This window comes from Sus scrofa, chromosome 7 (assembly GCF_000003025.6).
Source record: "Sus scrofa isolate TJ Tabasco breed Duroc chromosome 7, Sscrofa11.1, whole genome shotgun sequence".
NCBI lineage: Eukaryota > Metazoa > Chordata > Mammalia > Artiodactyla > Suidae > Sus > Sus scrofa.
Window position 1 is genome coordinate 39,125,049 of NC_010449.5, and position 27,220 is coordinate 39,152,268.

At 53.0% G+C, this 27,220-nt stretch overlaps 2 protein-coding genes across 9 annotated transcripts in view; one reads left to right on the top strand and one right to left on the bottom strand.

Annotated features, from left to right (window-relative positions):
- MRPL14 (mitochondrial ribosomal protein L14) lies at positions 1-13,288 on the bottom strand. Of its 3 annotated transcripts, none has more exons than XM_001929564.5 (3): positions 8,179-11,809; positions 2,702-2,793; positions 1-489 (listed from the first exon to the last, which is right to left on the bottom strand). In XM_001929564.5, exons 1-3 carry the CDS (start codon positions 8,245-8,247, stop codon positions 123-125), a joined length of 528 nt encoding a protein of 175 aa, XP_001929599.2. In that variant the 5' UTR covers positions 8,248-11,809; the 3' UTR covers positions 1-122. The 3 variants fall into 3 exon arrangements, with proteins under 3 accessions (XP_001929599.2, XP_001929596.1, XP_020954447.1); XM_001929561.5 differs by lacking the exon at positions 8,179-11,809 and adding an exon at positions 13,166-13,288 and having other exon boundaries at positions 7-489; XM_021098788.1 differs by lacking the exon at positions 8,179-11,809 and adding an exon at positions 13,069-13,205 and having other exon boundaries at positions 7-489.
- Positions 12,636-27,220, top strand: part of TMEM63B (transmembrane protein 63B) — a 27,410-nt gene continuing 12,825 nt past the window's right edge. The window contains exons 1-10 of one of the 6 annotated variants that reach the window (XM_005666056.3): positions 12,636-12,910; positions 19,486-19,668; positions 19,947-20,026; positions 20,292-20,330; positions 21,203-21,293; positions 22,959-22,996; positions 23,939-24,081; positions 24,175-24,226; positions 24,972-25,080; positions 26,080-26,150. In XM_005666056.3, coding sequence (XP_005666113.1) covers positions 19,510-19,668; positions 19,947-20,026; positions 20,292-20,330; positions 21,203-21,293; positions 22,959-22,996; positions 23,939-24,081; positions 24,175-24,226; positions 24,972-25,080; positions 26,080-26,150 — 782 coding nt within the window. In that variant the 5' untranslated portion in view covers positions 12,636-12,910; positions 19,486-19,509. Of the gene's footprint in view, positions 12,911-13,298; positions 13,509-16,939; positions 16,960-19,331; positions 19,669-19,946; positions 20,027-20,291; positions 20,331-21,202; positions 21,294-22,958; positions 22,997-23,938; positions 24,082-24,174; positions 24,227-24,971; positions 25,081-26,079; positions 26,151-27,220 lie in introns of those variants that run through there. The other 5 variants (XM_001929553.6, XM_013977979.2, XM_021098785.1 and 2 more) reach the window with 5 other exon arrangements.

Sequence of the window (27,220 nt, forward strand, 5' to 3'; positions counted from 1 at the left end):
TCAAACGTACAAGAAAATGTTTATTCCCCCACAGGACACTGTTCCCAGGGCTCCCTCTCAGCAGAGGCACAGTTCTCAGAATGGCTCCATCCACGAGCCCCTGGCTGGCACCCTGGCTCTGCTCACACAAAGTTCTGAGCAATGGCCAGCACCTTGGAAAACTCGCCTTCCCTCTGGCGCAGGCTGCTGGGGATGGGTGTCTTGATTCGGGTCCCCACAGGGTTCCCGTTGTCCTCGAGGAGGACCACGTTGTTGGAGTCGAACCTGGGGGTCATGCGGGGACCAGGCATGCGATGCCCCACGATGAGCGCCTTTTTCTTCTGCCCCCTGATGGCCAGCAGGATCCGGTCGCCCACCTTGCCCACCCCGGTCTTGTTATAGACGTGGATGCAGCGAGGGGGGCGATGGTAGGGGGTGGTCCCGAGGGCACTGTTGTCCACCACGCGCACCCGAGTCATCTTCTGAATCGCACTGAGGCTCCCAGTGGTGCTGGCGGAAGAGGAAAAAGGTCTGAGGTCTGCATCTCTGCTGGGCAGGGCCCAGAGGCCTCTGCCAGGCAAGGCTTGGAGCGAGCACAACAGCAACGCACTGAACAGAGCACGGCCCAGGCCTGACACAGCACTGTCTGGGAAGACGCCTCTGTGCCGGGGGCAGGGCCCTCACTTCTCCTGATAAAACTTTTTTTTTTTTTTTTTTTTTTTTTTGGTGCTTTCTAGGGCCACACCTGAGGCATATGGAGGTTCCCATGCTAAGGGTCAGATATAAATCAGAGCTATAGCTGCCAGCCACAGCCACAGCCATAGCCAAAGCCAGATCCAAGCCACGTCTGCAACCTACACCACAGCTCACAGCAACACTGGATCCTTAACCCACTGAGCGAGGCCAGGGATTGAGCCCTCATCCTCATGGATACTAGTCAGGTTCATTACCACTGTGCCACAATGGGAACTTCCTCCTGACAGCTCCTGCTGCCAGCTCAGGACCTCCATCTGGATGGGTTTTCAAGAGCACCAGATATTCTATCACAGCAAACTTCACAGCAGCCTAAATTTAAAGCCTTTAGTTCCCAAAAGGCCTCTGAGGATTAAGGGAATACCTTATGGGCCAGGCCTCACCCACTGCCTAGCCTGCCAAACCTGCTCCCCAAGAATGCACTGACTCCCGAATGTCCCATCTACATGTCGCTGGGAACCAGAAGACCCAAGTGAGTGTGTTTTCTAAGGGAGTCCCATGACACAAAGTGGCAGAAACTGGAAATAAGTCAAGGTAACTGTCTTTCAAACAATTCTCACCCTGTCGCTAGGACCTCAGTGCTGGCTGGCGTTCTCAGGGCGACCCGGGGTCCTCTCCTCTCACTCCACACGCCCACCCTGGGCAACGCTGTCTATTCCCACTGTTTCCAACTAATACATTCCAACTCCAGCCCCACTACTCTCCTGCCTTCCAGTCCCATGTTTCCACTCTAAACTCCTCATAACATGACCTACAGATGCTACAAACTCAGTAGGTTCCAAGGTGACCTCACTGCCACTGTCTTTCCCGCCAAGATAATGGCTTCTCCAGAAACTCCAGGGCCCAAGCCATCAAGCTCTCTCCATCAACATCCACTGGGTGCTCCTTGCCCCTGATCCCACCTCCTAAACACCCCTGGCCTTTCCCTCCACGCCCTGGACACTTCTCCACCCAGCAGCCCCTCACTCACACCAAGACTATGACATTAGTGTCCTAACCAATTCCCTGAACACCTCACTCTGCCCACCAGGGGCTCTTTTTAGAAGATAAAACAGAGGCCACTCCCCTGCTCAGGAATGTTCTATGGACCCTGCTGTCCACACTGTCAACAACCTGGCCCCAGTGGACCTGAGGTCCTCCACCTCCTGCCACTCACACATGAGCTCGAGCCCCAGGGAACAGCCCTGGAGTTCTCCGGGTGCACCCGGCCTCTCGGCCCTCCCTGGGGGCCTGGACAGGGCCTGCCCCCACTCCCCTTCCCACAAGGCGGCCTGCGTCTTCCTCTTCTCCTCCTCCTCCTCCAGGCTCAGGCCCTGTCTCAGGCCTTCCAAAGAACTGTACAAGCCTCTATTGTTACACTGGTCACATTTTCTTAGAGTTACTTGTTTCCAACGTTGCTCCCATGGCCAACTGTGAGAACTCTTCCAGGGCAGGAAGCAATTCTTATTCATCCCTCTGTGGACCAACCCCGGGCACAAGGCTCAGCAAACGCTTGCGGAATGAGTGCGCGAACGAGGCCAAAAGGCATGTTTGCCAACAGGAATGTAACTATGCTCTGCTCTCCACCCTGGCTTAGCATCTAACTGGGGAAGGGGGAGGGTCCGTCATGCTGGAGTTTTTGGTAGTAAATGGTTTTTTGTTTTTTTTTTTAAATAGATTCCACTTTTAAAAGAGAAGGTTTTGATGCACTGGGGGAATGACAGTGTCGAAAGACACCAGATTCCCTACCAGAGTCTAGTAGGGATGCGGGTTTCCTCTCCTCTCCCCATCCCTCCTCCAGTGCAACTCCCTCCTCACGCATCCCCTCACCTGGCCTGGCCAAACCCCAGCTCCGCCAATTCCTTCAGCTTTCCCCGACCCCACACCCACCTCCCTGAGCTTCCGCTCCCATTTTTGTCATCCAAATACCCAGCCATGACAGGAGGTTTGCTCAAAGACTCGGCTTTCAGAGCTTAATGAGAAAAGGTACCTGAAACAGCGCTGGCTGAGGGCTCTGCTCACTTGGGCGAAGGGGCCCCGGAGCCCGGTACAGAAAGCCATGCAATCCCGAGATGGTAAACCCTGCAGGGGAAGAGGAGGAAAGGATTTATTCCAAAGTCAATGTCCTCACTCAGAGCCAGTTGTTTTTGTTGTTGCTGTTTTGTTTTTTCCCCCAAAGGCTGTTGGGGACTTGTGTGGGAGATGGCACTTGGAGCACAAGATCATTAGTCACTAAATATAAATCTTAGTGGTTAAAAGATACGCAGATGATTAGATGGAGCTCCAGCAACAATTCTGCTGACTCATATTCTAACTGGGGTCAGAGAGCTGGGATGGCCCACAGCAGTTCTTGCTGTAGCTGACACTAGAGCACAGAAAATGCCTTCATCCTCACATCACTTCCACAGGAAGAAGGAAGGCATGAATCCTCGGGGACACACCCTGGCAGGGACCACTTCCCATGTCCTCCACACAGGAAAGCCTGCCCTCTGGTCCCTTGTTGACGCTGCCTGTGTGCCTCTTGAAACCAGAACTTTGGCTCCCTGCAAGAAAGCAGATTATCTGAGCCCCTGCCTAGCTTGCCTGTCACATCACCTTTCCCCCAAATGTAAAACCCAGAACACCTGGACAAGCTCAAGTTTAGCAACGTAGAGCCAAAGGATGCCCTTGCCAAATCACTGACCAAGGTCTCTATTTGTGTCGGTCTCCCAAATGACAACATAAAAACCACCTACCCCACAGTGCAGCTGAAAGCGGGGTTTGGGAGAGAAGCTGGAGATAAAAGAGCAAACACCGAGCCACCACTGGTGACTCTAGCTGGCAGAACCTTAAGCCCGTGGCTCCCCAGCACCAAAAAAGGTGGCAAGCTCCAGGTTCCTGCAACACTTGGGCATCAGTGAGGGGAATGGTAAAGGAAAACCTATAGCCAACTGGTCATTTTGGCTGCAAGATATGCCTGTTTTCCATCCAAATGTTTGGCCCCCAGAGGGCCTCATTTGAGAGTGCTGCTGAGAAAGCCCCTACCACTGCAGTATTTACACACGGCTTGGTCTTGCACAAGTTCCAAGCACCTTAGATAAGACTTTATTTAATAAGGGTGGGGTTAAGGCCACTATTTACTTTCAGAGAAACACCTAAGCCCTCCAGAAAATGCTTATTACCTACAATACAGCCTCAAGCCACAAGCTTAGTTCTCCAGTGTTTTCCTTTAAGACAACCCAGGAGGCATTGGCCAAAATGTAATTATGATCAGAAAATTAGACGCAGAAGAAGGCAGCCAACCTAAAGAACTATTAACATCTGACACGCAGAACCAGAGACTCTCTGATAAAGCCAGCTTTACCTTTGCAGCTCGGGGAGCCCCTGGGCAAGGAACTAGCGGCTTCGGCCTCCCCAACTGTAACACCTACTCACAGGGTGGTCGTGAGATACGCTGGAGCACAAGGCCCACACTCAATGCCTACCAGCCCGCTCCAGCATCATCTATCATATCATCATGGTCATCAATCACGTCCAGGTTTGAAGATGAGGAAACTAAGATACAGAGAAAGGGAAGGACTTGTATAAAGCCCCATATCTAGCTGAGGGCAGAAGCAGAAGTGGACCCAGCTTTGGTCCAAGGGTCTTCCCCGCACACCACACAGCCTCTCTCTGCTGTACAAAGCCCACTACACCCAAGGGCTCAGGGTGAGGAGCACTTTTGAAGTCATCTTGTCTTTTTCTGTTTTCTTTCTTTGTGAAAATGTATCGAGTAGTTATAACGCGTCAGGCACTAGGCTAAGTGCTTTACATTATCATCTCATTTTGGCCTCACACAAACTATGAAATGGGCACTATTATCAGCCTCATTTTATATGCCAGAAAATGAGGCCCAGAGAGGTTAGATAATTTGCCCAAGTCACACAGCTAGGAGTGACAAAGCTAAAATTTGAACCCTGGCTTCCTGAACCTATACTCTTTTTTTTTTTTCTCTCTTTTTTTAGGCCACACCTGTGGCATATGGAGGTTCCCAGGCTAGGGGTCAAATTGGAGCTGCAGCCACTGGCCTACACCACAGCCACAGCTATGCAGGATCCGAGCCACTGAAGCTCACGGCAACGCCGGATCCTTAACCCACTGAGTGAGGCCAGGGATCGAACCTGCATCCTCATGGATCCTAGTCGGATTCGTTAACTGCTGAGCCACGAAGGGAACGCCCCTGAACCCATGCTCTTTCTCAATGGAGTTAACATGGTAACTTTAATTTAAATACTACTATTTTTCCAACAGTTAGATCATCCTTGTTCCATCCGGAATATGATATCACATGCACATTTTACTCAGCCCCATCCCAAGGCTTGCTGAACCAACTAAAATACAGACAAACATCAGGTGAAAGTTATTCACTCTAATCCAATTTAAGTCTTGAAGACAATTGGTAGTGTAGGTGGCAAAGAGCTCCACACTCTGAGCAATAATGGAAAAGTGGTTTAAAAAAAAAAAAAAAAAAAAGTCACTCTGAAAAGCAGCCCTTCTGGTCCAATCTTAGCCAGGCCCTCCCAGCTGCGCCTGCAGGGCCTGCCCTCACTCCTGGGAGAAAAGAGGCTCCTTGGCTCCTCCACGGAGCCCTTAAGGTGAGCCCAGAGCCACCTGCCTTCCTGCATTCGTCACCTCCAAGCTCTCCAGGCTGCACCACTTCCTCCACAGCGCACAAGTGAGTCTGAAAACTGTAGGAGTGCCTGGGGGCTTCCCAGAACTTTCCTGATGCAAGTTTAACACACTCCACCATTCCAGGCACCTCCCTAAAATCTGTAGGGCAGTCTGTGCACAAACCCAAAGCGGGGGGGTGGGGGTGGGGGGCTCTCAGCACCTTGCTCATAAGCCTAAGTCCATCTCCGTCCAGCTAAGTCTGCCCCAGCTCCATCTCCTCTGGGAGGCTCTGTGCAAGACTGCAGCAGGTGCTGCCACCGCGCTGCACCCCGAGGACACTGGATGGCCTGTGCCAAAGGAATTCTCACTGCCCTGACTTTCACTAGCCAAACTCAGACATGGCATAAACTTAGATTTTTTTTCTTCTTCCTTTTTTTTTTTTTTTTTTTTTTTTTTGGTCTTTTGTCTTTTTAGGGCCGCACCCATGGCATATGGAGGGTCCCAGGCTAGGGGTCTAACAGGAGCTACAGCTGCCAGCCTACACCAGAGCCACAGCAATGCCAGATCCGAGCCACATCTGCAACCTACACCACAGCTCATGGCCACGCCGGATCCTTAACCCACTGAGCGAGTCCAGGGATCGAACCCACGTCCTCATGGATATTGGTTGGGTTCATAAGCCACTAAGCCACGATGGGAACTCCTTTTTCTTCTTTTTGAGATAGGGCTGATATCCCTCAACATTCTCATTCTTGCTACTCACTATTCCAAACTCAGAAACCAGAGATCTTGACAGCCTGGTGTCTGAACTCACTACAGGTGTTCAGGAATCATACTGACTCAGGATTCTTGGTACTGCCCTCAAATGCAGAGTAATACATTCCCGTCTCCAGGGAGCACCTCCATTTTCAAAAGAAAAGGCCCAATTCAAAGACTTTTCACTAGCTCTTTGTTGGCTCAGATACTGACCTCCTGACTCAAAAGACTTAAAGTCATCAAAGGGATGGCAGTAAGCATTCCTATGACCTTGAAAGCATTAAGAGAACCAAATATATTTGTATATTTGTAAACAAAAAAGCTATGGCCCCCTCCACTGCCACTCCAGCAAAAGATCCCAGCAGGCCCTGAGAGAGTAGGAGTGCAATCGCTATTTGCTGAATAAAATAAACGAGGGAACTGACAAAAAGCCAGATTCCCCCCAGCCACGGCCCCGCACAGGGCAATCCAAACACTGCAAAGTTCTCAGCTGAATATCGGGAACCAGCACATCACCTGCAAACACGCCTGTGGGGAACCATGGAGCTGGCCATGGGAGGCTCAGCCCAGGCTAAGTTTACTGCCCCTGGAACCATCTCCTGGGCCAAGGGTGCCCACTGTGGAGAAACACTTCATCCCACCAGGAAACAACCAGTTCAGAGCACGGAAGAGCAAGGGAGACAGCAATTTACTTTAAAGCACCTTTGATTGACCTTGGTGTTCGTTCCTAGGATAACTCCATCCTGTGGACACAGGCCCTGATTCACTTCAGATCCGTCTATACGTAACGCTTCATTTCACAAGCAGTGTTATTCTGAGTCGTGTGTTTGCAAAGGAAACTAACCTCGGTGATATTTCCTCCTCTCCGCTCGCTGAGAGGAGGCCAGGTATTTGGAAGACTCCGGTGCCAGAGGTGGCTTTTCAGGCCACTTCCTGGGCAGCACTGAGCCTTGCCCTCCAGGTCTGGAAGATGAATCACAACTTCCGGGGTGGGGGAGGGGTGCAGGGGGGAGGATGGGCCAGGCAAGAGAAGGAAGATAAGAGAGCCAGAGGGAGAGAGAGAAATCACTTAACACAATCATTTTCCACCCTGGTTTAAGGGTTCCTTGCAGCTGTGGAGGCCAGGGAGGACTGTACATCTCAGGGACACAGGTGAGTTTTTCACTTGGCACCACCTTATAGGTCCCCACTGGGAGTACATTGCTTGGTGATGGCAGGAACCATGCCTGCCCTGTCCGTGGCTGCATGTTCAGGACCTAGAACAGTGCCTGGCACACAGATGGAGCTCAGTGAGTATCTGTTCAAGGGATACAATTTTTGCAATTGCAATTCATCCTCCAGCTTCACAGAGGCTCTGTGCTGGTGGGTTGGTGGTCTTTCTTGTGCCCTTCACCCAGGCTCCCAGGGACTTGGGGGAGCTTCCTAGACACTGAGAGCTCATTTTTAGCTAATTTTATACACCAAGACTAAACTAGAAGAGCAGACAGAAAGAGCCTGATACTTTGTGGAAAGCTAGAAAGTACCATTACTTGAGCTTTAGGGGATCAGCAAAATGCTGTTGTACTTAGTATCAAAGATCCATTACATTTATACATTGTTTCTACCTGAACAACTTCCATCTTTAGGCCCCAGCACCTTACATACATTTCCAAGACCTTTCAAAAGGAACAGGTTCTAAAGGAGAGGCAAACAAGTATCACCAAGAGAAACGAAGTGCAAGGCCCAGCCACAGAAAGGACAAGCTGCCTAGTGGAAGGATGCGGATGTCCTTCGTAAAGCAGGAAAAAGCAGAGGCCTGGCAGCTTCAAGGAGTCAAAAAAAGGGAACTGCCTGGACCCTCTGCCCTGTCACGCCCAAGAACCCCTCCCAACTCCAAATATTCTGGACCCCAAAGTACTCTTATTTGTTGCTTAAACACACATTATTATCTTGTGGTAGAAGGATTCTCCTTCAGGAAGTTTTGAACCTCACACAAGTATTACATGTTACAATCCTCAAAGTACTTTCACACAGATCATTTTCTTGGTTGATTTCATCCCTAAGCACCCAATGGAAACACAAAGATTAACAACAAAGACCTACCCTTTCCGGCAGGCTTGATTCCAATAAGGATCTTGAACAGTTGTACAGGTTCAGCAGAGTAAGTGTCATTTTGCTAAGCACCTTGTAGACTTGTCCCAGGAAGGTTAGAAGGGTAGGAGGCTGTATCTCACGCCCTACACATTACCTACAGGGCTCAGATGCTGCTTTAACCACTAATGAACCTCACAGGAATAAACACACCCCACACAATGCAAGTACTCTTTCTCTTCCATCAAAGCTGTCACATAATCTTTTAAAATGCAGGAGTTAAAGAAGCTGTCTTTTCAACAGATGTCTGTACTATACCCAGCATAGCCTGGGACCAACGCTGAAGCTGACACTGATACACCTGCAAAGGTGTGAGTTTTCACAGTATTACTATCAATAAGCGAAGCATCCCTCAAAAGCATGATGGGCTTGTTCCTACCATGGCAACCAGTAAGGACCCCAGTTCTCAATTTGATTCACAAAGAAAAAAACATTTCCAGGGCTCTTCTCTCAGTTTATCTACATGTATCTATTTCTTTACTGTGTATTTGTTTGCTCAACCTTGTTACGGAAGTATTTAAAATCATGGTTCCTAAACATATCTGACAGTTCTCAATTATTCAAGTTGGTTTTTCAATGTGTAGATTTTATCTATTTTAGCTGTGCTCCTCCAGCCATCCCCACCTCACAGGTGTGCAAACACCTATAGCTCCCAGGAAAAGTTTGTAACATTCTTGGCAGGGTCAAACTCAGGAAAATCGCACAAGGCAAAGTTAAGTTCTACTTAATCTCATACCTATTTCTTTCCTATCAGTACCTCTACCAAGTCAGGCAAAGAGCCAGGTTTATGGAGCTGTCAGGTGGGCTTGGAGGGTGGGGGGGGAATGGATGAAAAGCCCAAAGAAAGTGTATCTCCTCCACCCCTCCCTCCCCTCCTCTCCTGCTAAGTCTGTGACACTGGAATCCAATTCTCCAGACCTCAGTGACTCTGTCAAGCAGGAGTCATTGGGAAGAGCAAAGAGGCGTGGAAATGAAGTGTTTTAGCTTCACTCACAAAAGGGATCATTCTCAAGTGGGGGAATGAAATTAACCAGTAGGACGCAGGTCTGTAGCACAAGCAGTCTGTTCTCCAGATCCTGACCAGGGAGAAGGGCTTCACCCCCTGATCCTCAGGGCAGCACTATGGGTGTCTCTTTAAGATCACTCAGTCCTGGGAGTTCCCATTGCAGCTCAGCGAGTTAGGAACTCGACACAGTGTCCATGAGGATGTGGGTTCAATCCCTGGCTCTGTTCAGTGGGTTAAGGATCTGGCATTGCTGTGAGCTGTGGTGCTGCAACCCTGATTCGACTCCTAGCCTGGGAACTTCCATCTGCGGCAGGTGCAGCCATAAAAAGGAAAAAAAAAAAAAAAAAAGATCACTCAGTCCTGAGAGTGTTTTTCAGTTTAAAGTAGACATGGAAAAGTGCTCCCTCTTTTCTAATGACAAAGATGAATTTTTTTAAGTTTTTGACAAGGAGGCTTTCCCACTCCAAGTTGTTTCACTGGTGAATAATAAATTGCCTGACACCTTTCTTAATAAGAGAGCATATTACCTGACCTAAAGCAACATTTCTGGGATCTGATCAGGGTCCTCTCTTACAAGCTGGTTGTCACAGTTAATACATATGCAAAGATCACACCAGGGTGAGCAACAACCCAGAACAAACCATCAGCCTCTGAAAAGGAAAGATCAATTGTAACCTGATTTTTGAGACCTTCCCAAGCCTCTGCATGGCCATATGAGCTATCCAAGTAACAAAAACAACAGGAAAATCTATCTTATATGGGTCCAGATGTCAAAACCCCCCCAAGACAGGAGTAGGGCAAGACATGCTTCAAAGGATTCTTGCATCATGTAAGATTCTAGATGCTGAGGAGAATATAAATAATTAAGTTCAAAAGTGCCCAACAGTCCCCCACCTGGGGGGTGGGGAAGACTCTTGGGGAGGTTTTTACCCTATTCATCAGAAGCAAGAGGAAAACATTTTGACCATGGTTCCTTCATGGATTCCACCATGCACTTATTTCTCATTTCAGGTTTTCTGAAATGTTTCTTCTTCCTGTTAATATGTTTTTGTTTTTGGTCTTTTTATGGCCATACATTCACTTGGCATATGGAGGTTCCCAGGCTAGGTGGTCGAATCAGAGCTGCAACTGCCAGCCTACGCCATAGCCACAGCAACATAGGATCCTTAACCCACTGAGCAAGGACAGGGATCGAACCCACATCCTCATGGATACTAGTCAGAGTCATTTCCACTGAGCCACCACGGGAACTCCTCCTGTTAATATGTTAATATGACCCTCATTGGGCACAGGCAGAAAGAGATCCAGAGTGCACCACATGCTGACATGTCTAGCTGTTAATATTTTTTAAGTAACAATACATGAGAAATGCCTTCTAGTGATCCTTAGAGCTCCCCAAACCAGGTAACTACAGACTCCATTTCCACTCCAGATAGCCATTACTAGTGCTACCTAGCAACGGATCACACCAGCTTTACAACCATAAAACCAACACACCACATAAAAAGTTTCATAGGACAGATACATCCAAGAAGCACTAAGGACAAAATGGACGATTCCAAACAAGGGGGGGAAAAAAACAAAACACAAAAAGAACAGATGCCTTTTCACCAAAACTGCTTGCTCCTACCCCAAACAGCTCCCAGAATCCAAACCTACAAAGCTTACTTCCATCAGGCAGTCTACTAAACACAGCTTAACCCCATCTCCCTTTCTGTCCTTCCTACGTAATCCAACCTACTTCCTACCCCAACAAAATGCTTCTTGTTCTTACTCCCATAAGTGAAGAGTGAACTGTCCTTCTTCTGGTGTAGTAACAACCTTCCTGAGAAAAAGAGACCCACTCCAGAGGCATACGGAGGTTCCCAGGCTAGGGGTCTAATCGGAGCTGTTGCTGTCGGCCTACACCAGAGCCACAGCAATGTGCCAGATCTGAGTCAGGTCTGCCACCTACACCACAGCTCATGGCAACACTGAATCCTTAACCCACTGAGCAAGGCCAGGGATCAAACCCTAAACCTCATGGTTTCTAGTCAGATTCATTTCCGCTGTGCCACGATGGGAACCCCCCACTCTGTTCTTTTCTGTATATTCCTAGTACTATAAACTGCATTCTCGTGAACAATTTCAAATGACTGAAAATGCAGGCTGAGGAAGGCAAGAGTGCAAACAGGAGAACACAGGAAACAGATGTGTTGTGTACCTCTCTGTGACACGCAGAAACACACTGTACAACACTTCCTAATAATACACACTCATGTGTGTGTATATGAGGAAGCAAGCATCCAGAAACACTATTTCATTCTTTTTTTTTTTTCTATTCTACATCACTTCTTTTCTTTTTCTGTCTCTTTTTTGGGGGGAGGGGTGCACCCGAGGTATATGGAGGTAACCAGGCTAGAGGTGGAGTTCAAGCTTCAGCTGCCAGCCTACACCACAGCCACAGCAACACAGGATCCAAGCCTCATCTGAGACCTACACCACAGCTCACCACAATGCCCAATCCCTTAACGAGGGAGGCCAGGGATCAATATTGCGTCCTCATTGATACCAGTCAGATTCGTTTCTACTGAGCCACAACAGGAACTCTTCACTTTTTTTCTTTTTTTTTTTTTTTTGTCTTTTTGCCATTTCTTGGGCCGCTCCCGCGGCATATAGAGGTTCCCAGGCTAGGGGTCCAATCAGAGCTGTAGCCACCAGCCTACGCCAGAGTCACAGCAATGCGGGATCCGAGCCACGTCTGCAACCTACACCACAGCTCACGGCAATGCTGGATCCTTAACCCACTGAGCAAGGGCAGGGATCGAACCCGCAACCTCATGGTTCCTAGTCGGATTCGTTAACCACTGCGCCACGACAGGAACTCCATTTCTTAAATGATAGCCACGATCCACCAAATGGACTTCCAATCAACCAACGGGATGCAGTTTGAATGAGGATTCAGTTTGAACTGCATCAAAACCTTACAGTTATATCCCACAAGCTACTAATGAACTCTTTTAAAAAAAAAACAGCAGACAGCAAAGACACTGACCAACCACAAGAACCAGACACACCAGGTAGGCAGTGCCCTTCCTCGGTCCAGCAGCCCAGACTGAAGCATCTCCCAACCTTCCCACTTTTCCCCAGCAGCCTAAGTCGCTCTTTTGTGAAACCCTTTATCAATTCAGTCCATTCAATCTCTTAGGGTGGCAAAGTTCAATTACTGCCCATCGTGTAAAGCACTATTTCTCTTCTGTCCCAGACTGTCTCTCTTCAAGCCTGAAGGGATAAGACCCTTCCAGGAACCCAAAATTGAACGAACAAGTTGGTACTCCGTGTGACTTTGTGATCTGTCCTGTGGGTAACATACAGGAGTATGCACACGCGCAGACACACCCACACCCACATCTCTCTCATCTTCCCAGTCTTAATCCCTGGCAGATGCAGCCTCTGGTGAAATGAGAAACCTGGGAACCCCCTGGGGCCGGGGGAGCCACTCATCGGCATGACAGTGAAAGCGGTGGACTCATTCTCCACAGTACAGAAGTGCCAGCAAACGAGTCACAAAGTCATCTCAGGGCCCGGGTTGGAAAAGGAAAGGGAGAAGTAGACAAACCCGAGGAGCTGCGCCAGAGTGACCGACCGAGGCCACCTCGCGTGGCCGGCCAGCACCCCGCCCCTTCCTCGGGAAAGTAGGTAAGCGGGGGCGCGGGGTCGCAGAGGCCACGGGAGCCCGGGCGACCTTGGGGAGTGGGAGGGCGGAGGGTCTGGGTTAGAGGCCTCCCTCCCCGTCGGGACCCTCCCACTGCCCCTCTGCCCCCAAAGGGCCCAAGATCCTCCCCTTCCTCACCCACCCAGGGGAGTCCGCCTCCCCTACTGCGGGGAGCAGAGAGAGAGGGGAAGCAGCAGAGTTAGGAGCGTGACGTCCCCTACCCGCCCCCCACTCCATACCGCCTTCGCCGCCCTGGAATATCCCGCTGCAGGCCCCACTGGCCCAGGGCCGCCTTCCCCCCCACGCGGCCTGTAGTCCTGCGCCTGCGCATCGGACCCAGCTGGGCGGGCGGCGATCTGAGAGTGCGCGCGCGCCTTGCGTGAGCTGGCGTGGGGGGTGGGACCTTCGTGGCCACGCCCCTCCTCCTCCCCCTCCCTCCTCCCGCTCCCCCTCCCCCAGACACAGCCGCGGCCGCCGCAGGAGCCCGGAGCTCGAGCCGCCCAGCGACTCCCCCTCCCCCTCCCCCAGCCCCGCCCCGCCCCAACCCGGGGCTCGGAGCTGGAGCCGAGTCTGCGCCTGGGGGTGAGTACGCGACCCTTCCCCGGCCCCCTCTCTTTTCTTTGAGGATCCCACCACCATCCAAAGAAAAACCCCGGACTCGGCTGCGCGTCCCCTCCCTTCAGCCTCCTGCGGGACCCAGAGGTGCCCGGGCCCGCGGGACCCAGTGGTGCCGGGCGCTGCCCCCAACCCCGCACCATCCTGAAGCAATAATATGAGTCCTCCACCCCCTACAGGGGGTCCAGAGGTACACCGCCTTGTGTCCCCACCCCTTGAGAGATCCGAGGGGTGGGACCCCTCTCCCCTGGCCCCCTAGCTCCTCTCTTCTCCCACCTGCCCGGTCCAGGTGCGCGTCCCCTCCGCGCCCCTCCGGGGTTCCAGCTGCGCCCCATCAGCCCGCCGCCGCTGTGGGGAATCTGCCGCCCCCGCCCCCGAGTTTTGGATTCCACTGTCGCCAAGTCCAATGCCCTCGGTGTCTTTTATCTTTTCTCCTGCTCCAGGGGCCGAGTACCCCCGAGGTCGGCCCGGGGTAGGGGTTTGGGCTCCGGCAAAGGCAGGGTTCGCGAGTGCTGGCATGAGGCCGGCCGCTGCCCCAGCCCGACTAGGGACTGGTTGGAGGACTGGGGAGGCGACTGGCCCCGGGAGCGTGTCCTCTCCTTGCGCCCCGCACAGTGCAGTTCATTCATGAGCTGCCCGGGCCTGCCTTGGAGGGTGCGGTGGGGAAAAGATTCGGACGCGGAACCGGAGTGGGGCAAAGGCCCTGTTGGGGGGAGGGGGTGTGCTTTGTCCCTCCTGGCCTTCTTGACTACCTAGAGAGGACAGTTCCAAAGCTTTGGCGCCTTGTTCCCCAGAAGAGAAGGACGCTTGGGAAGTGGCGATGAGAGGTCAGAGGGGCCGGCTGCCCTTGAGGCTCTGTGCTGCCACCTGCCTAGGTCCTCTGGGTGGAGGTCTGGCCACTCAGCGCTCCACTTCCCAGGAGGCGGGTGGGGGGCGTTCGGCCAGCCGGAGGGTCAGGACTCCTGTACCTAGGACCACTCTGGAGCCTCTCCCTGGGTCTGCAGCAGCCCGGGATGAGTGAGGCTATGCCCAGCCCCTCCTGAGGAGGGGTTCCCAGTCCTGCCTCCCAGGAACATGTGAGGAGGGGAGTGGCAGTGTCTGACAGGCTTCCATCGTGGGGGGTGGGTGCTAGCATCATGTCCCTCCTCCAGGGTACCAGAGGGTCTAGGCCCTGGCATGCCCCAGGTGGCACATGCTGGGGCCTGCTATTGGCTCACCCAACTGGGTCTTGGCCTATGGGTGGGTGCGTAGGGACGTGGCCAGGCAGAGGGCAGGTTGTGAGTAGCTAAGAACCCCCTTTTGGACATCCTACAAGTTCCCTCCAATTTTAACAGTCCTGGAGACCTGGGTTCAAATTCCAGCTCTGCCATTCTTTAGCTGTGTGACCTTGACGAGTTACTTAACCTGTCTGTTTCAATTAAAAAGTATGTTTACTACCACCTCCTTACAAGATTAATCAAACTAGATAGTACAGGTAGAGAGCCTGGCACCCTGCCTGGTAGTTGATCGATAACGAGTTCTCTTCTCTGAACTTCTGACCCATCCTGGCATGGCATTGCCCTCCCATGCCCCCACCTTCCAGCCTGCTACAGATGGATCCGTTTGTTTGAAGAGTTTGGAAACATTCCCTGCCATTCAGTGGCAGAGCCCCAAAAGCAGTATAAGCCCTTAAATCTAGACAAGAAGCCCATCCAGACTGAGGAGTTCTAGCATATTAAATTCTATGTATTCTTTTATTTTGATTTTTACTAGTTCTTCTCCCCTAAACCAACCCTTTATTCCACACTTTATTGATAACAGTAGCTAAATTTTTTTAGAATCCATTTGTGCCTTGAACTGTATTAAGAGCTTTACATAAGTCATCTTGTTTAATCCTCAGAACAACCACAGGACTGAATTATCATTCCCACTTACAGATGAAGGAAGCAAGGCCCAGGGTGGTGAAGTAGACAGAAGTAGACAGAAGCCAGATCGGTCTCATCCTAGAGCCTGTGCTTTTAGCCACCAGGCTTGGTTGCCTGTCCCTTGCACCTGCCTCAGAACCTGAAATCACAAACCCAGGGCCTGAGTGGAGGCTCTGGGAGCTAGAAGCAAGAGGGAAGGCAAACAGGTAGAAATAGGGTGTGGCATTTCTCTAGAGCTGTAACTAGAAACCTCAAACCCCCAACCCCTAGCTTCCTGGTAGAAGTGGCTCCTCTGCTGGCCGAGGCCACAAAGTGCTGTGATGAAAAGCATAAGCTTGAGTCAGGTCCATATCCAGATCTAGCACAGACTAGCTGTGTGACACTGGGCAAGTTATGTACCCTCTCTGTATCTCATGTCTCTAGGGTCGTGATGGGGAGTACACGAGGTAGCATCTGCAAAGCCCTTAGAACAGTGCTTGGCCCAAAGTATGAGTTAAATAGATATTTGATAAATGTGTTCTTTTCCTACTACCTTGGCCACCATGGCATATGAAAGTCCCCAGGCAACCTGGGATCCCTAACCCACTGTGGCACAGCAGGAACTCCTTTTTTGTACTACTTCTATCATTCGTGGATACATTTTACCCATCTCTCTGAATTTGGTAGGGGCGGAGCAGGGATGTTATTACCTCTTTGTTACAGATTGGAAGACTGAGGCCCAGGTTACATAGTAACAGAGCTAGCCTCCATCTTCATCTCCTCCCAGCAGACCACACTGCCTTCACAATCCCTAAATTAAATCTCCCCATTTAACTCTGTAAGAGAAAAACTTCTAGCTTCTAGCTTCTTCCCCGCCCCCACGATGCACACTTTTTTTTTTTTTTTTTTAGGGCCGCTCATGCAGCATATGGAGGTTTCCAGGCTAGGGGTCAAATCGGAGCTACAGCTGCCAGCCTATACCACAGCTCACGGCAATTCCAGATCCTTAACCCACTGAGTGAGGCCAGGGATCGAACCCGCAACCTCATGGTTCCTTGTTGGATTTGTTTCTGCTGCGCCATGACGGGAGCTCCCATGCACGCATTTCTTGATGATAAAATAACCTTCAGTTAGCTAGAAATAAAATCCTCCATCACTCTCTCTACATAACTTCCAGCTAAAGCCTCAGTGTCAGACTAGAGAAATTCTGGGATGCCACTGACTCGGGCAACCCTGTGGTGTGGATGAACTGGTCTCCCCTCCCAGCCTCCCCCAAACATTCTGCCTCAGTCTCTTCCCTCCTCTCAGCTGCTCTCAGTGGAGGCTTTGAGAGCAGCTGCCCTGGGTGAAATTCAGCCCAGCAACCCCGCCTCCACAATTAAGAGCTTGGAGTAACCCTGTCAGCAAGCTGAGCCACCAGCCCTGGCTCCACCCTTTCCTGCCCTGTGACCTCCATTGAGTGGCTTCTCCTCCCTGGGTCCATTTCCCTCGTCTGTAAAATGGGGAGTGTGACCTGCCTTCCTCATGGTGGAGGGGTGAGTGTTTTGCGACTGTAAGAGGGAGGCAGCAGATGGACGTGGTGTTTTCAGTTACTAAGCTTGTACCTGGACTCTAACCCACATTACCCAGTCCCCTTTGTAAGAGCTCCCCAGATGTCCCACGTTCCTTGGAGTGGAGAGGATAGAATGGGGGGCAGGAGGTTGCTGCTTCAGGGGTTTGTACCTATTACATTCTGGCCTGGTAGAGCCTTGGAGTTTCGGAGAGAAATAGGCAAGGAGTGGGTCTGGGCTGGGTTGATTTCTGGAGTGGACTAGAGTTGGGAGTTAAGAGAGGGGGACTAGTATAGAGGCCCCCCCCAATTAGCATAACCCCAAGATACCTATACCTACATTTAACCTCTCCTGGTGCACCTCGTGTTTACATCCCAAGGCTCCCGGACACACCCACATACCCACCCCCACTTCAAGATCAACAGCTCTCTTCATGTCCATGAACTGCCATGTAGTTACCTAGCTCCCACACCTCCACACACACACACACACACATCCACACAAGTTTACACACCTAAACACATACATGCTCACAGTACTCTGGGGTTCTCTAGCCAGAGAATATGTAATGAGCATTCACAAAACTTCCATGCTCTTCAGAGTCCAGTTCTAGACCCCTCAAAAAAGCAGCGACATCCCTGAAAAGTGTCACAACTCTAGAAACAAGTTGACCTAGGTTTGATTCCCTCGGTCCGTTTTATAAGCAATGTGACTTTGGAAAAGTTACTTAACTTCTCTGAGGCCCGTGCCCTTATCTTAAAATGGCAATGACATCTAACTCCCAAGTGTTGATGATTAAATGGAAAACGTGTGTATTCTTGAAATAGTGGGCGCTCCATAAATGGCACCTGCCACAATTACTAAGTTAATGAGGATTTTATTGTTGTTGTTGTTTAAGGCAACTCGGGCTGAAAAGGAAGAGGGAAGCGTAACATACAGGGCAGTTACTCCCTTAGCCTTTCTAACCCAGGCTTTTCAGAGACTCCCTGGGACTAAGGGACACACAAACAACCCCAGCTTCCCCTCCATCTGAGAGCTGGTGCCTCTTGCCCTGCAGTTGAAATATTAGAAAGAAGCAGGAGAAAATCAGGGATTGGTGGGCAGCAGAAACCAGCCCACCCAGGGAGCTGGGGGAGCTTGCTCGCTCTCAGAGTTGCAGTCACCCGATTGTTGTTCTCTTTCTTTGTCTGGTTTCCTTTCTTCCCCGGGGACCCCTGCCCCAAAGGCAGAGAGCTTCGGTGTTGTCAGCAGAAGGGGGCCCCCAGGGGCCCTCCAGTAGGATGAGGGTGGGGCACCAATGTCGCGGCCACACTTCTCCTCCGCCCCAGAAGCCTCCCCAGAGCCCTGCCCAAATGGGTCCCCAGGCACTTCCAGAACCCTGGCATCCAGACTGGTTGCTCCTTTTCTCCTCCTCCCCGCCAATTCACCTGGTCTGGTGAGGGCTGGACAGCCTAGCAATGGCAGGGAACCAGGCCGGTGGGCACTACCCTGGCTGCAGGGGGCTTGGGCGGGCTAAGAGGCCCCCGCCCACTCTCCCTTCCTTTGCCAATGGAAAAGCTTGCTGCAGGGCACGGCATTCCCAGCCTGCCTTGCTCCAGGGGCAGGAGCAGGGCACTATGGGAGTTGTAGTCCTCATCCCTCAGGTGCAAAGAAAATTGGAAAAAGGTGAAGAAGCTAGAGGGGAGAAAGCTGGAGCTGTTGCCACATCCGTGGAATGAGGGTAAACAAGTGTGACTGGGGCAGGCGAGGCAGGTCACGCAAACCCAGAAGCCCTGCATTTTAACCGACTTCCCACTCTGACTCCATCCCCAGATCCCCATTCTGAGGACAGGGGGACAACTCTAAAGCTGAACATCATATTTTGAAGCCAATTGTCCTGGGAAAGTGATTACCAGAATTGAAAACCGAGCAAATAATACCATGCCATTTTTCTAACAGGGGTAGAAAAGGTAACTGACTCATGACCCAGCCTCCCTGGCCTGGAGACCCCTTGGATCCTCAGACCTAAGACCCTCTGCATCTTCCCTCAGGCTCAGCTCTGCCTTCTGCAGCAGATAGACAGAGACAGAAAGTTTGTGTTTGTTGAGAGAGAGAGGGAGAACACAAGCGAGCAAGCCAACACGTGCGTGAGATTGTGGTGTGTGTGTGTGTGTGTGTGTGTGTGTGTGTGTGTGTTCATGGAGGTGGTAGGAGGTTAATGCTAGGGACTCACGGACAACTTCCAGCTTAGAAAAACCAGTCTCCCCAGTCCAGATCTGGGCCGAGTTCCCCAGACCCAGGGTGGGGTTGCAGCCCGTTGCAGTCCAAGAACCAGTGAAGGTAAATCCATGTGACTCAACCCACCCTCTGCTCTCCAGGCCCTTATCTCTAGAGGCCAGAGTTTCCACCCACCCAGGCATCCCAGTGATCTGCCGGCACTGTCCCCTCCCACACCCACCTTGCTGGAGCCATGAGCAGAACTGTGAGGGAGACAGGGACCAAGCCCAGCTGACTGCTCTGCCTTCTGCCCAGGAGGACCATGCGGCAGTAGCAGCCATGCTGCCCTTCCTGCTGGCCACACTGGGCACCACGGCCCTCAACAACAGCAACCCCAAGGACTACTGCTACAGTGCCCGCATCCGCAGCACCGTCCTGCAGGGCCTGCCATTTGGGGGCGTCCCCACTGTGCTGGCTCTGGACTTCATGTGCTTCCTTGTGAGTGCCCACACGCCACCCTCCACCCTTGGCACCCACACCATATACATAGCTGCCTAACACCTGCAGCTCCGACCACTTTCCCAGCTACCCCTGGCTCCCTGGGCTTCCCTGCAGGAGGGACTCCCCATCCCCCAGCCCTAGCCTAGCCTCCGACCACTCACCCCAGCCAGAATCATCCCCTTCTCCAACAAAAATCCTGCCCCTCCGCCCTGCCCTCCAGGCTAGTCCAGTAGGTGGGCAGCCTTTCCTCCTGCCAACTACCCCTCCTTCCTCAGGCACTGCTGTTCTTATTCTCTATCCTCCGGAAGGTGGCCTGGGACTATGGGCGGCTGGCCTTGGTGACAGATGCAGACAGGTAAGGCTCAGGGACCCCTATACACAGGCGCACACACACACACACACACACACACACACACACACACACACACGTCCACACTCATCAGGGATAGGAGGGGAGTCAGTGTGCTCTCATCCTCCTTGGTGGGGGGATGAGGAGGGACCACTCCCAGAGCAGGCATGGGGGCATGAGGGCCCACAGCTGGGCCCTTATCCCTTGCCAGTCCCCAGAGACACACACCCCCACCCCCACCCTGCTAACCCTGTCTGTTCTCTGTCCCCAGGCGCCGGCGGCAGGAGAGGGACCGAGTGGAACAGGAATAGTATGTGGGGCACCAGCCCCCTCATCCCACTAAACCAACTTTCCCTTTTCTTCTCTTTCATGCTTCTCTTCTCTTCCTGCCACGTTGCGGTTTCTCTTTTCAGTTTTCTCCTCTGCAGGCTCATGTTCGGATTAACGCAGGTGGTGTGCTTTGCAGAGCAGGGGGCTCCCCAGCTTGTCTCTGCCGCACTCCCCCATCCCTCCCTCCGGCTCCCTCCTGGGGCCTGGAGGCCTGGAGGCCCTGGTTAGCTGGGGCAGAGGAGCCTTCCTCCCAGAAACCCCCAGGACAGTCACGCTCTTGGTCGCAGAGACAAGATGGGGCGTCTCCAGTGGCTTCTTGCCCTCTAACAGCTAGTTCTTCCCATTGCAGGGTGCCCTGCTCACCCCTTCTGGAGGCCTGGGAGGGGGGCTGCCAGAGAAGCTGCCCTCTGTGCCCCATCGCCGTGTCTCTGTCATAGGACAGCTGGAGCTGTGGCAGCTGCTGGGGTCAGGGAAGAGGGAGGGTGGGGCTCTCAGGGTCCAGCCTGTCCTCCACCCCCACCACTGCCCAGTGCCTAGTGGTGGCTCTGTTCCCCCCACTCCCCACTGGACAGCTCCAGAACTGCAGGCCCTTCTGCCTCCGAGGGGTGCGCAGTCTCCCCACCCTTTGTCTGGAGCCCTTCATCAGTGCTCCCAGGTCCCTCTGGTCCCCTGAAGGGAAGGGGCGGGTTTAAGGAGGGAGGGAGAGGGCAGCCACTCCTCCTGGCTTCTGCCTCTGTGCTTCCTGTGCCTAGTCTGGAGCTCTGAAGGGGGACCCCCCCACACACACTTCACCCCGCTGCCCCGGGGCTCAGACTCACCAGGCTCTGTGATCTCTCATCTTCCCACTCCCAGTGTGGCCTCAGCTATGCACGGGGACAGTCATGACCGCTACGAACGTCTCACCTCTGTCTCCAGCTCCGTCGACTTTGACCAAAGAGACAATGTGAGTGCCTCCCCCACCCCACTAACTCCTCAGCACCCCCTCCTCCAGGGCAGGTGGGCTCAGCAGCCTCCAGCTTCCAGGGATACAGGCAGAGGCCTAAAGAGTGTGGCTTTCCCAGCAAGAGCAGTGCTTGTCCAAGAGCCAGAAGGTAACCCCCAGACCCAGAACCGCTGGCTCTGTCTCCCATGGCAGCTTTCAGATTAGCACAAATAGGGGAGTTCCTGGTGTGGCACAATGGAAATGAATCCGACTAGTATCCATGAGGATGCAGGTTTGATCCTTGGCCTCGATCAATGGGTCACAGATGCAGCGTTGCCATGAGTTGTGGTGTAGGCTGGAAGCTGCAGCTCCAATTCAGCCCCAAGCCTGGGCACTTCCATATGCACAGGTGTGGCCCTAAAATACAAAAAAAAAAAAAAAAAAAAAAAAAAAAACACACACACACACAAATTGAACACCCCTGATCTCCAGATGTCATGTGCCCTGTAGAGTTCTTTGCCCACCTCTACTGGTCAATCCCAAGGATCTCTTTTTCCTTAGACATGGTTCTAGAAGAGATAATAAGCCCTCCAGACCCGCCTAGCAGAACACACAGAATCCATTTTGCTGCTTGGAGGTTTCAGGCTGGTGCCCCAGGCTGCATGGGGCCCACTGACCTCCTTGTAGAAGGGAGCTGAGGGCAGGACCCCTGTAGATGAGGCACATGTACTTGGCGATGCAGAGCAGACCCCAGACCCTTTTCACATCAGATCCAATACTCTGGTGTTACGTGCCTGGCCCCCTGTCATTCTGCCAGGGTGAGAGCCCTGGTCAGGACTCTAATCCTCAGGCCCTAGGGTGGCCCGGGTCAGTCCAGCTGAGGCTGGGGGCCCTGAGCGCAGCAGCTCCTGTGGCCACCATAGCGGAAGCAGTCTGCCAGCTTCCTGAGTTGGACTCATACTGGTAAGTGGCAAAGCAAAGGTACTACCCTAAGTGGTCCCCAGACTCAGGTGATGCTGGCAACAGGTAGCCCAGTCCTGCATCTTGGCTGGAGGGCACCTCTCTCTCCCATCCCATGTTATACCTCACCTTCTCCCTATAGGAGGTTGGGGGAGGGTCTCTCTGCCCAACTCTCCCCTGAATAGCCCTACTCTGCCCAGAGAGGGGTGGTCTCTGTCTGAAGAGAAGCCTAGGGGCTTGAGAGCAGGAGTCCCTGGGTTGATCACCCTGGGGTGTTCTACAAGGTAGGTGGCAGGACCTCAGGGATCGTGGCCCACCCCTCTGCCCTTGGCAGCCCCATCACAAACTCTGGTTAGCCACAGGTCCCAAGGTCCCTTCCTAGAACTGCAAGCCTCTGCTTCCCCGCCCCCGGCCCACACAACTGCAGGGCTCTCCCAGTTCTGCTGGCCTCTCGGATGTTTGTGGGGATCGGCACTCTGGGCATAGGAATCCGCAGATGACCCCCTTTGGCCTTGGTCCTGTTTCTTCTCCAAGGGCTGGCACCTTTCCTCTCTCCCTCTCTGGGGACGAGCTAGTTTCTGTGAGGGGCTGTGGGAGCTGTGACAAGGTGAGCCCCAGCACAGAGGCGGTTGTGGCGGGCCTGAGTGGTGGGGAGGCTTGAGAGGAAGGGAAGCTTGGGTTGGTGGGATGGGGATTCTGGCTGATGACCCTCTGTCCCCTCCCCAGGGTTTCTGTTCCTGGCTGACAGCCATCTTCAGGATAAAGTAAGTGAACCGTCTCCAGGCTCTAAAGAAAGAGAGAAACAGAGAGAAACTTCAGAGCTGTCATCTTCCTACAAAGTCCAGAGGCCAGAAGCTTTGAGGGCCTTAGTGCTCCTAGCCAGCCCGGCACCCTGCTCCCTACTCCAGGGAACCAGGCCCCTGCCTGCCCCCCACCCCCAGTCAGTCTCACTATACACCCCCCTCCACAGTCTCCTGTGCGATCCCCTGCCTGGGGGGCCCTCTCTGCCCTCAGCTCTCACCACCCCTGCCGCCCCAGGAGAGCAGGGGCTGGCGCTGCCACCCCAGAGCCTCCATGCAGCCAGCGGGTAGGGGGCAAGAGGCAGGCTGGGAGCAGCCAGCCAGCAGCAGGCAGGAGCCAGTATCCGGCAGGCAGAAGTCAGGAGATGGAGCCAGAGTGCCGCAGGCAGGCAGTGAACCCTGAGGGAGGCAGGAAGCCGGACAGGTCAGCACCGCCCGGCCCGGGCCCCTCTCCAAGTCTGACAGCCTGGCCAGCACCCCTAAGGCGCCACTGCTTCCCTGACCACCCACCTCCTCCCGCCTCTGCCTCTTCTGCCACCACTGTCATCCTCCCGTCCCAGATGCTCCTCTTCTTTTCCTTCTCCCCTGTCCTCCCTGGTCCTCTTCTCTGCAGTCTTCCTTCTTTTCCCTCTTTGTCCCTTTCTTTCTCTTTCTTCCCCCATCCCTCTCCTCCTCTCTCTATTTTCCCTTTCCCTCCCCTTCTCCCTGCATCCTTCCTTTTTCTCCTTCCCCTTCCCTCTCCCTCGCTCCTCCTTCCTCTCCCAGAAAATTGGGGGACCCAGAGCCCCCCTTTGCAACCCTATCCTGCTGCCAGACCAGCGGGGCTAGGGTGGATGTGGGCTGGGGATGGGCGAGGGCAGGTGAGCCTGGTCCTCACCACATCCCTCTGTCCCCTGGTGCCTGCAGGGACGACGAGATCCGGGACAAATGTGGGGGCGACGCTGTGCACTACCTGTCCTTCCAGAGGCACATCATCGGGCTGCTGGTGGTCGTGGGCGTCCTCTCCGTCGGCATCGTGCTGCCCGTCAACTTCTCAGGGGACCTGCTGGGTCAGTGAGGGCCAGGACAGGCGCGGCGGGGCGGGGCAGGAGGGCACATAGCCTGACCCTGCTGTCGTCCTCTTCTTCCCCCGCCCCCCCCAGAGAACAATGCCTACAGCTTCGGGAGAACCACCATTGCCAACTTGAAATCAGGGTAAGATTGGGAAGCTGGTCAGTGAGGCCTGGGTCTGTGGCCAGAGTCTGGGCCGTAACTGGGAGGGAGGAGAAGGGGAGTGTTCCCAGGAGAGGTGCTGAGGCTGCAGAGATGACCTTGGGACCCTGATGGCTGTAGGGCCGTGAGGGCCTGAGACAGAGACAGGGACGACCAGATCAAAAAGAGGGGCGTGCCGCTTCAGGCCAGGGAGGCCTGGCTGGTGGCAGTTGGAGGGCAGTGTAGCCAGTGGGAAGGGCATGAGGAGGTAACCTCTTGGGAACATTTCAGTTGGAATGGAGCAGGCTTGGGGTCTAGAGGATGTGAGGTGTGGGGGCCCACCCTGCAGGGGGTGGGGGGGGACAGAAGACCAGTGACACTAGAGGGACCCTGTACCAGGGTTTAATTAACACCAGGAGGTTGGAGTTCCCATCATGGCTCAGTGGTTAACAAACCCGACTAGTATCCACGAGGACATAGGTTCGATCCCTGGCATCGCTCAGTGGATTAAAGATCCAGCATTGCCGAGAGCTGTGGTATAGGTTGCAGACACGGCTCAGATCCCACATTGCTGTGGCTGTGGTGTAGGCTGGTGGCTACAGCTCTCATTCGCCCCCTAGCCTGGGAACCTCCATGTGCTGCGGGTGTGGCCCTAAGACACAAAAAACAAACCAAAAAACCCACCAGAATGTTGGAGTGTCAGAGTGTTCTCGCCCTGGTGGCTCCACGCACCCCTCTGCCCTTCCAGGAACAACCTTCTATGGCTGCACACCTCCTTCGCCTTCCTGTACCTGCTGCTCACGGTCTACAGCATGCGCAGACACACCTCCAAGATGCGCTACAAGGAGGACGACCTGGTGCGTGGAGCGAGCCGGCCCCGCCCACCCAAAGCCCCGCCCCTTCCAGGCCCCTCCTAACCTGCCGGAGTCCTCAGGGGTGACCGCTCTGGGGTTAGGCCAGCTGGCTTTGAACCCTGGCTCAGCAGCTCAAGAGCCCTCATGGTGCCAGTTTAGTTACCCCCACGAGCCTCAGTTTCCTCATCTGTGAAACGAGAGAATGGAGTGGGGGGAGCGGTGAGGTGTGGTCCAGCGTGGAAGGCACTGGGGCAGGAAACAGTTGTGGTTGATATTATGGGAGTATTAGTCCCTCCCCTTCTATTTGGGTTTGTTTTTTTTTTAAGTTTTTATTGAAATATAGTTGATGTGCTAGTTTCGGGTGATTCCGTTTTTTCTATATATATATATATATATATATTCTTTTTTAGATCTTTTTCCATTATAGGTTATTACAAGATAATTGAATATAGTTCTGTGTGCCGTGTAGTTGGACCTTGTTGGTTATCTGTTTTACATATAGTAGTGTATATGTTTTAATCCGAAACTCCTCATTTATTCCTCTCCCTACTTCCCCTTTGGTGACCATAAGTTTGTTTTCTCTGTGAGTTTATTCCTGTTTTGTAAATAAGTTTCCTTTGTATCATTTTTTTTTTTAGATTCCTTGTATAAACGAGGTCATATAGTCCCTCTCCTTCTGTATTCATTCTTCAAACCAGTACTGAACTGTCCATTCCATGCCAGCCACTGTGCTGGGGCCATATGGCCAGAGGAGCTGAGAGTAGCACCCCCCCACCCCCCAACCCCGCCCCTAATCTACCCTCCAGGGAGCAAGGAGCCAGGGGGCTTTCATTTTGCTCACTGCCTGATTTCTATTAGAAACACTCCCCCAGCTTTCCCTGGGCCTGGCTTATTCCAAGGCCCCCTCCCACCCCTGTCTGCTCCTCTCTGCTCACCCCATTCCCCACCCCTCCTTGCATTCTCTGAGCCACAGAAAGGTAAACCTACCCCTTCTCGCCACAGGTGAAGAGGACTCTCTTCATCAATGGAATCTCCAAATACGCAGAGTCAGAGAAGATCAAGAAGCATTTTGAGTGAGTAGCTCCCCCACCCCAACCCCAGGATCCATGAGCCCCCTCTTGGCCTTGCAGCTCCAAAAGCATCCTTACATGCCTCTCTCTAGCATCTGGGGCTGCCGTGTGGGCTGCAGGTTAGGCTAAGGAGGAATTCTCTGACTCCAAGGCAATCTAGCCCTTGGGCTGAACTTACAGGCCCCTAAGAGAACAGGAGACACACTTGGAAAGGAGCCCCCTGGGTCTCTCCTGGACTTGAACCAGGTCATGGATTGTGGCCCCAAGGTCCACAGGCCCTTGAGGTGTGTGGCTGTCTCAGAATCATGCGTGCGATTCCAGAGCTCGTGTGCAGACTGGCAGGGAGAAGCGCCTCGGCTTTGACTGGATTCTCAGGGAGCCTAGGAGGGCCTGGGCTGTGGGTTGTCCGAGGTACTTTTGAGCTGGAAGTGTGTCTTGTGAGCAGGATATGCACTTCATGGGCCAGAGCAATCTGTGTACAGGATTAGGGAGCCTATCGTGCATCCATCTGTCCACTCAGCAAACGATCTCAGGTACTGTTGAGCCTAAGCCATGGTGGTGGCCTGGGGACTATAAAAATGAGAAAAGGACCATCAGGCTTGCAGGGGTTTGCAGTGTGGAAGCCAACTCCAGGAGCCAGTCCCCGGTCTGCTCAGGGATTGATCTGAGGTCACAATTAGGAACTGGAAGAGTTCCCACTGTGGCTGGTGGGTTAAAGACCTGATATCTCTAAAGATGTGGGTTTGATCCCTGGCCTCTCTCAGTGGGTTAAGGCTTGGGTCACAGATGCAACTCAGATCCATTGTTGCTGTGGCTGTGACATAGGCCTTAGCTGCAGCTCCAGTTCAGTCCCTAGCCTGGGAACTTCTGTATGCCACAAGTGCAGCCATAAAAAGAAAAAAGAAAAGAAAAAGAATTAGGAGCTGGGGGGTTCCAGTTGTGGCACAGCAGAAACGAATCCTGCTAGGAACTATGAGGTTGCGGGTTCGATCCCCGGCCTCCTTCAGTGGGTTAAGGATCTGGCATTGCCATGAGCTGTGGTGTAGGTCACAGACACGTCTCGGTCTGTGGCT

Coding starts and splice junctions, on each gene's coding strand:
- MRPL14 (XM_001929564.5), bottom strand. CDS start 8,247: ATGACACTTACTCTGCTGAACCTGTACAACTGTTCAAGATCCTTATTG. Junction 2,794..8,178: donor AATCAAGCCTGCCGGAAAGG/GTAGGTCTTTGT, acceptor CTTCCCCTGCAG/GGTTTACCATCTCGGGATTG. Junction 490..2,701: donor CTCAGCCAGCGCTGTTTCAG/GTACCTTTTCTC, acceptor CTCTTCCGCCAG/CACCACTGGGAGCCTCAGTG.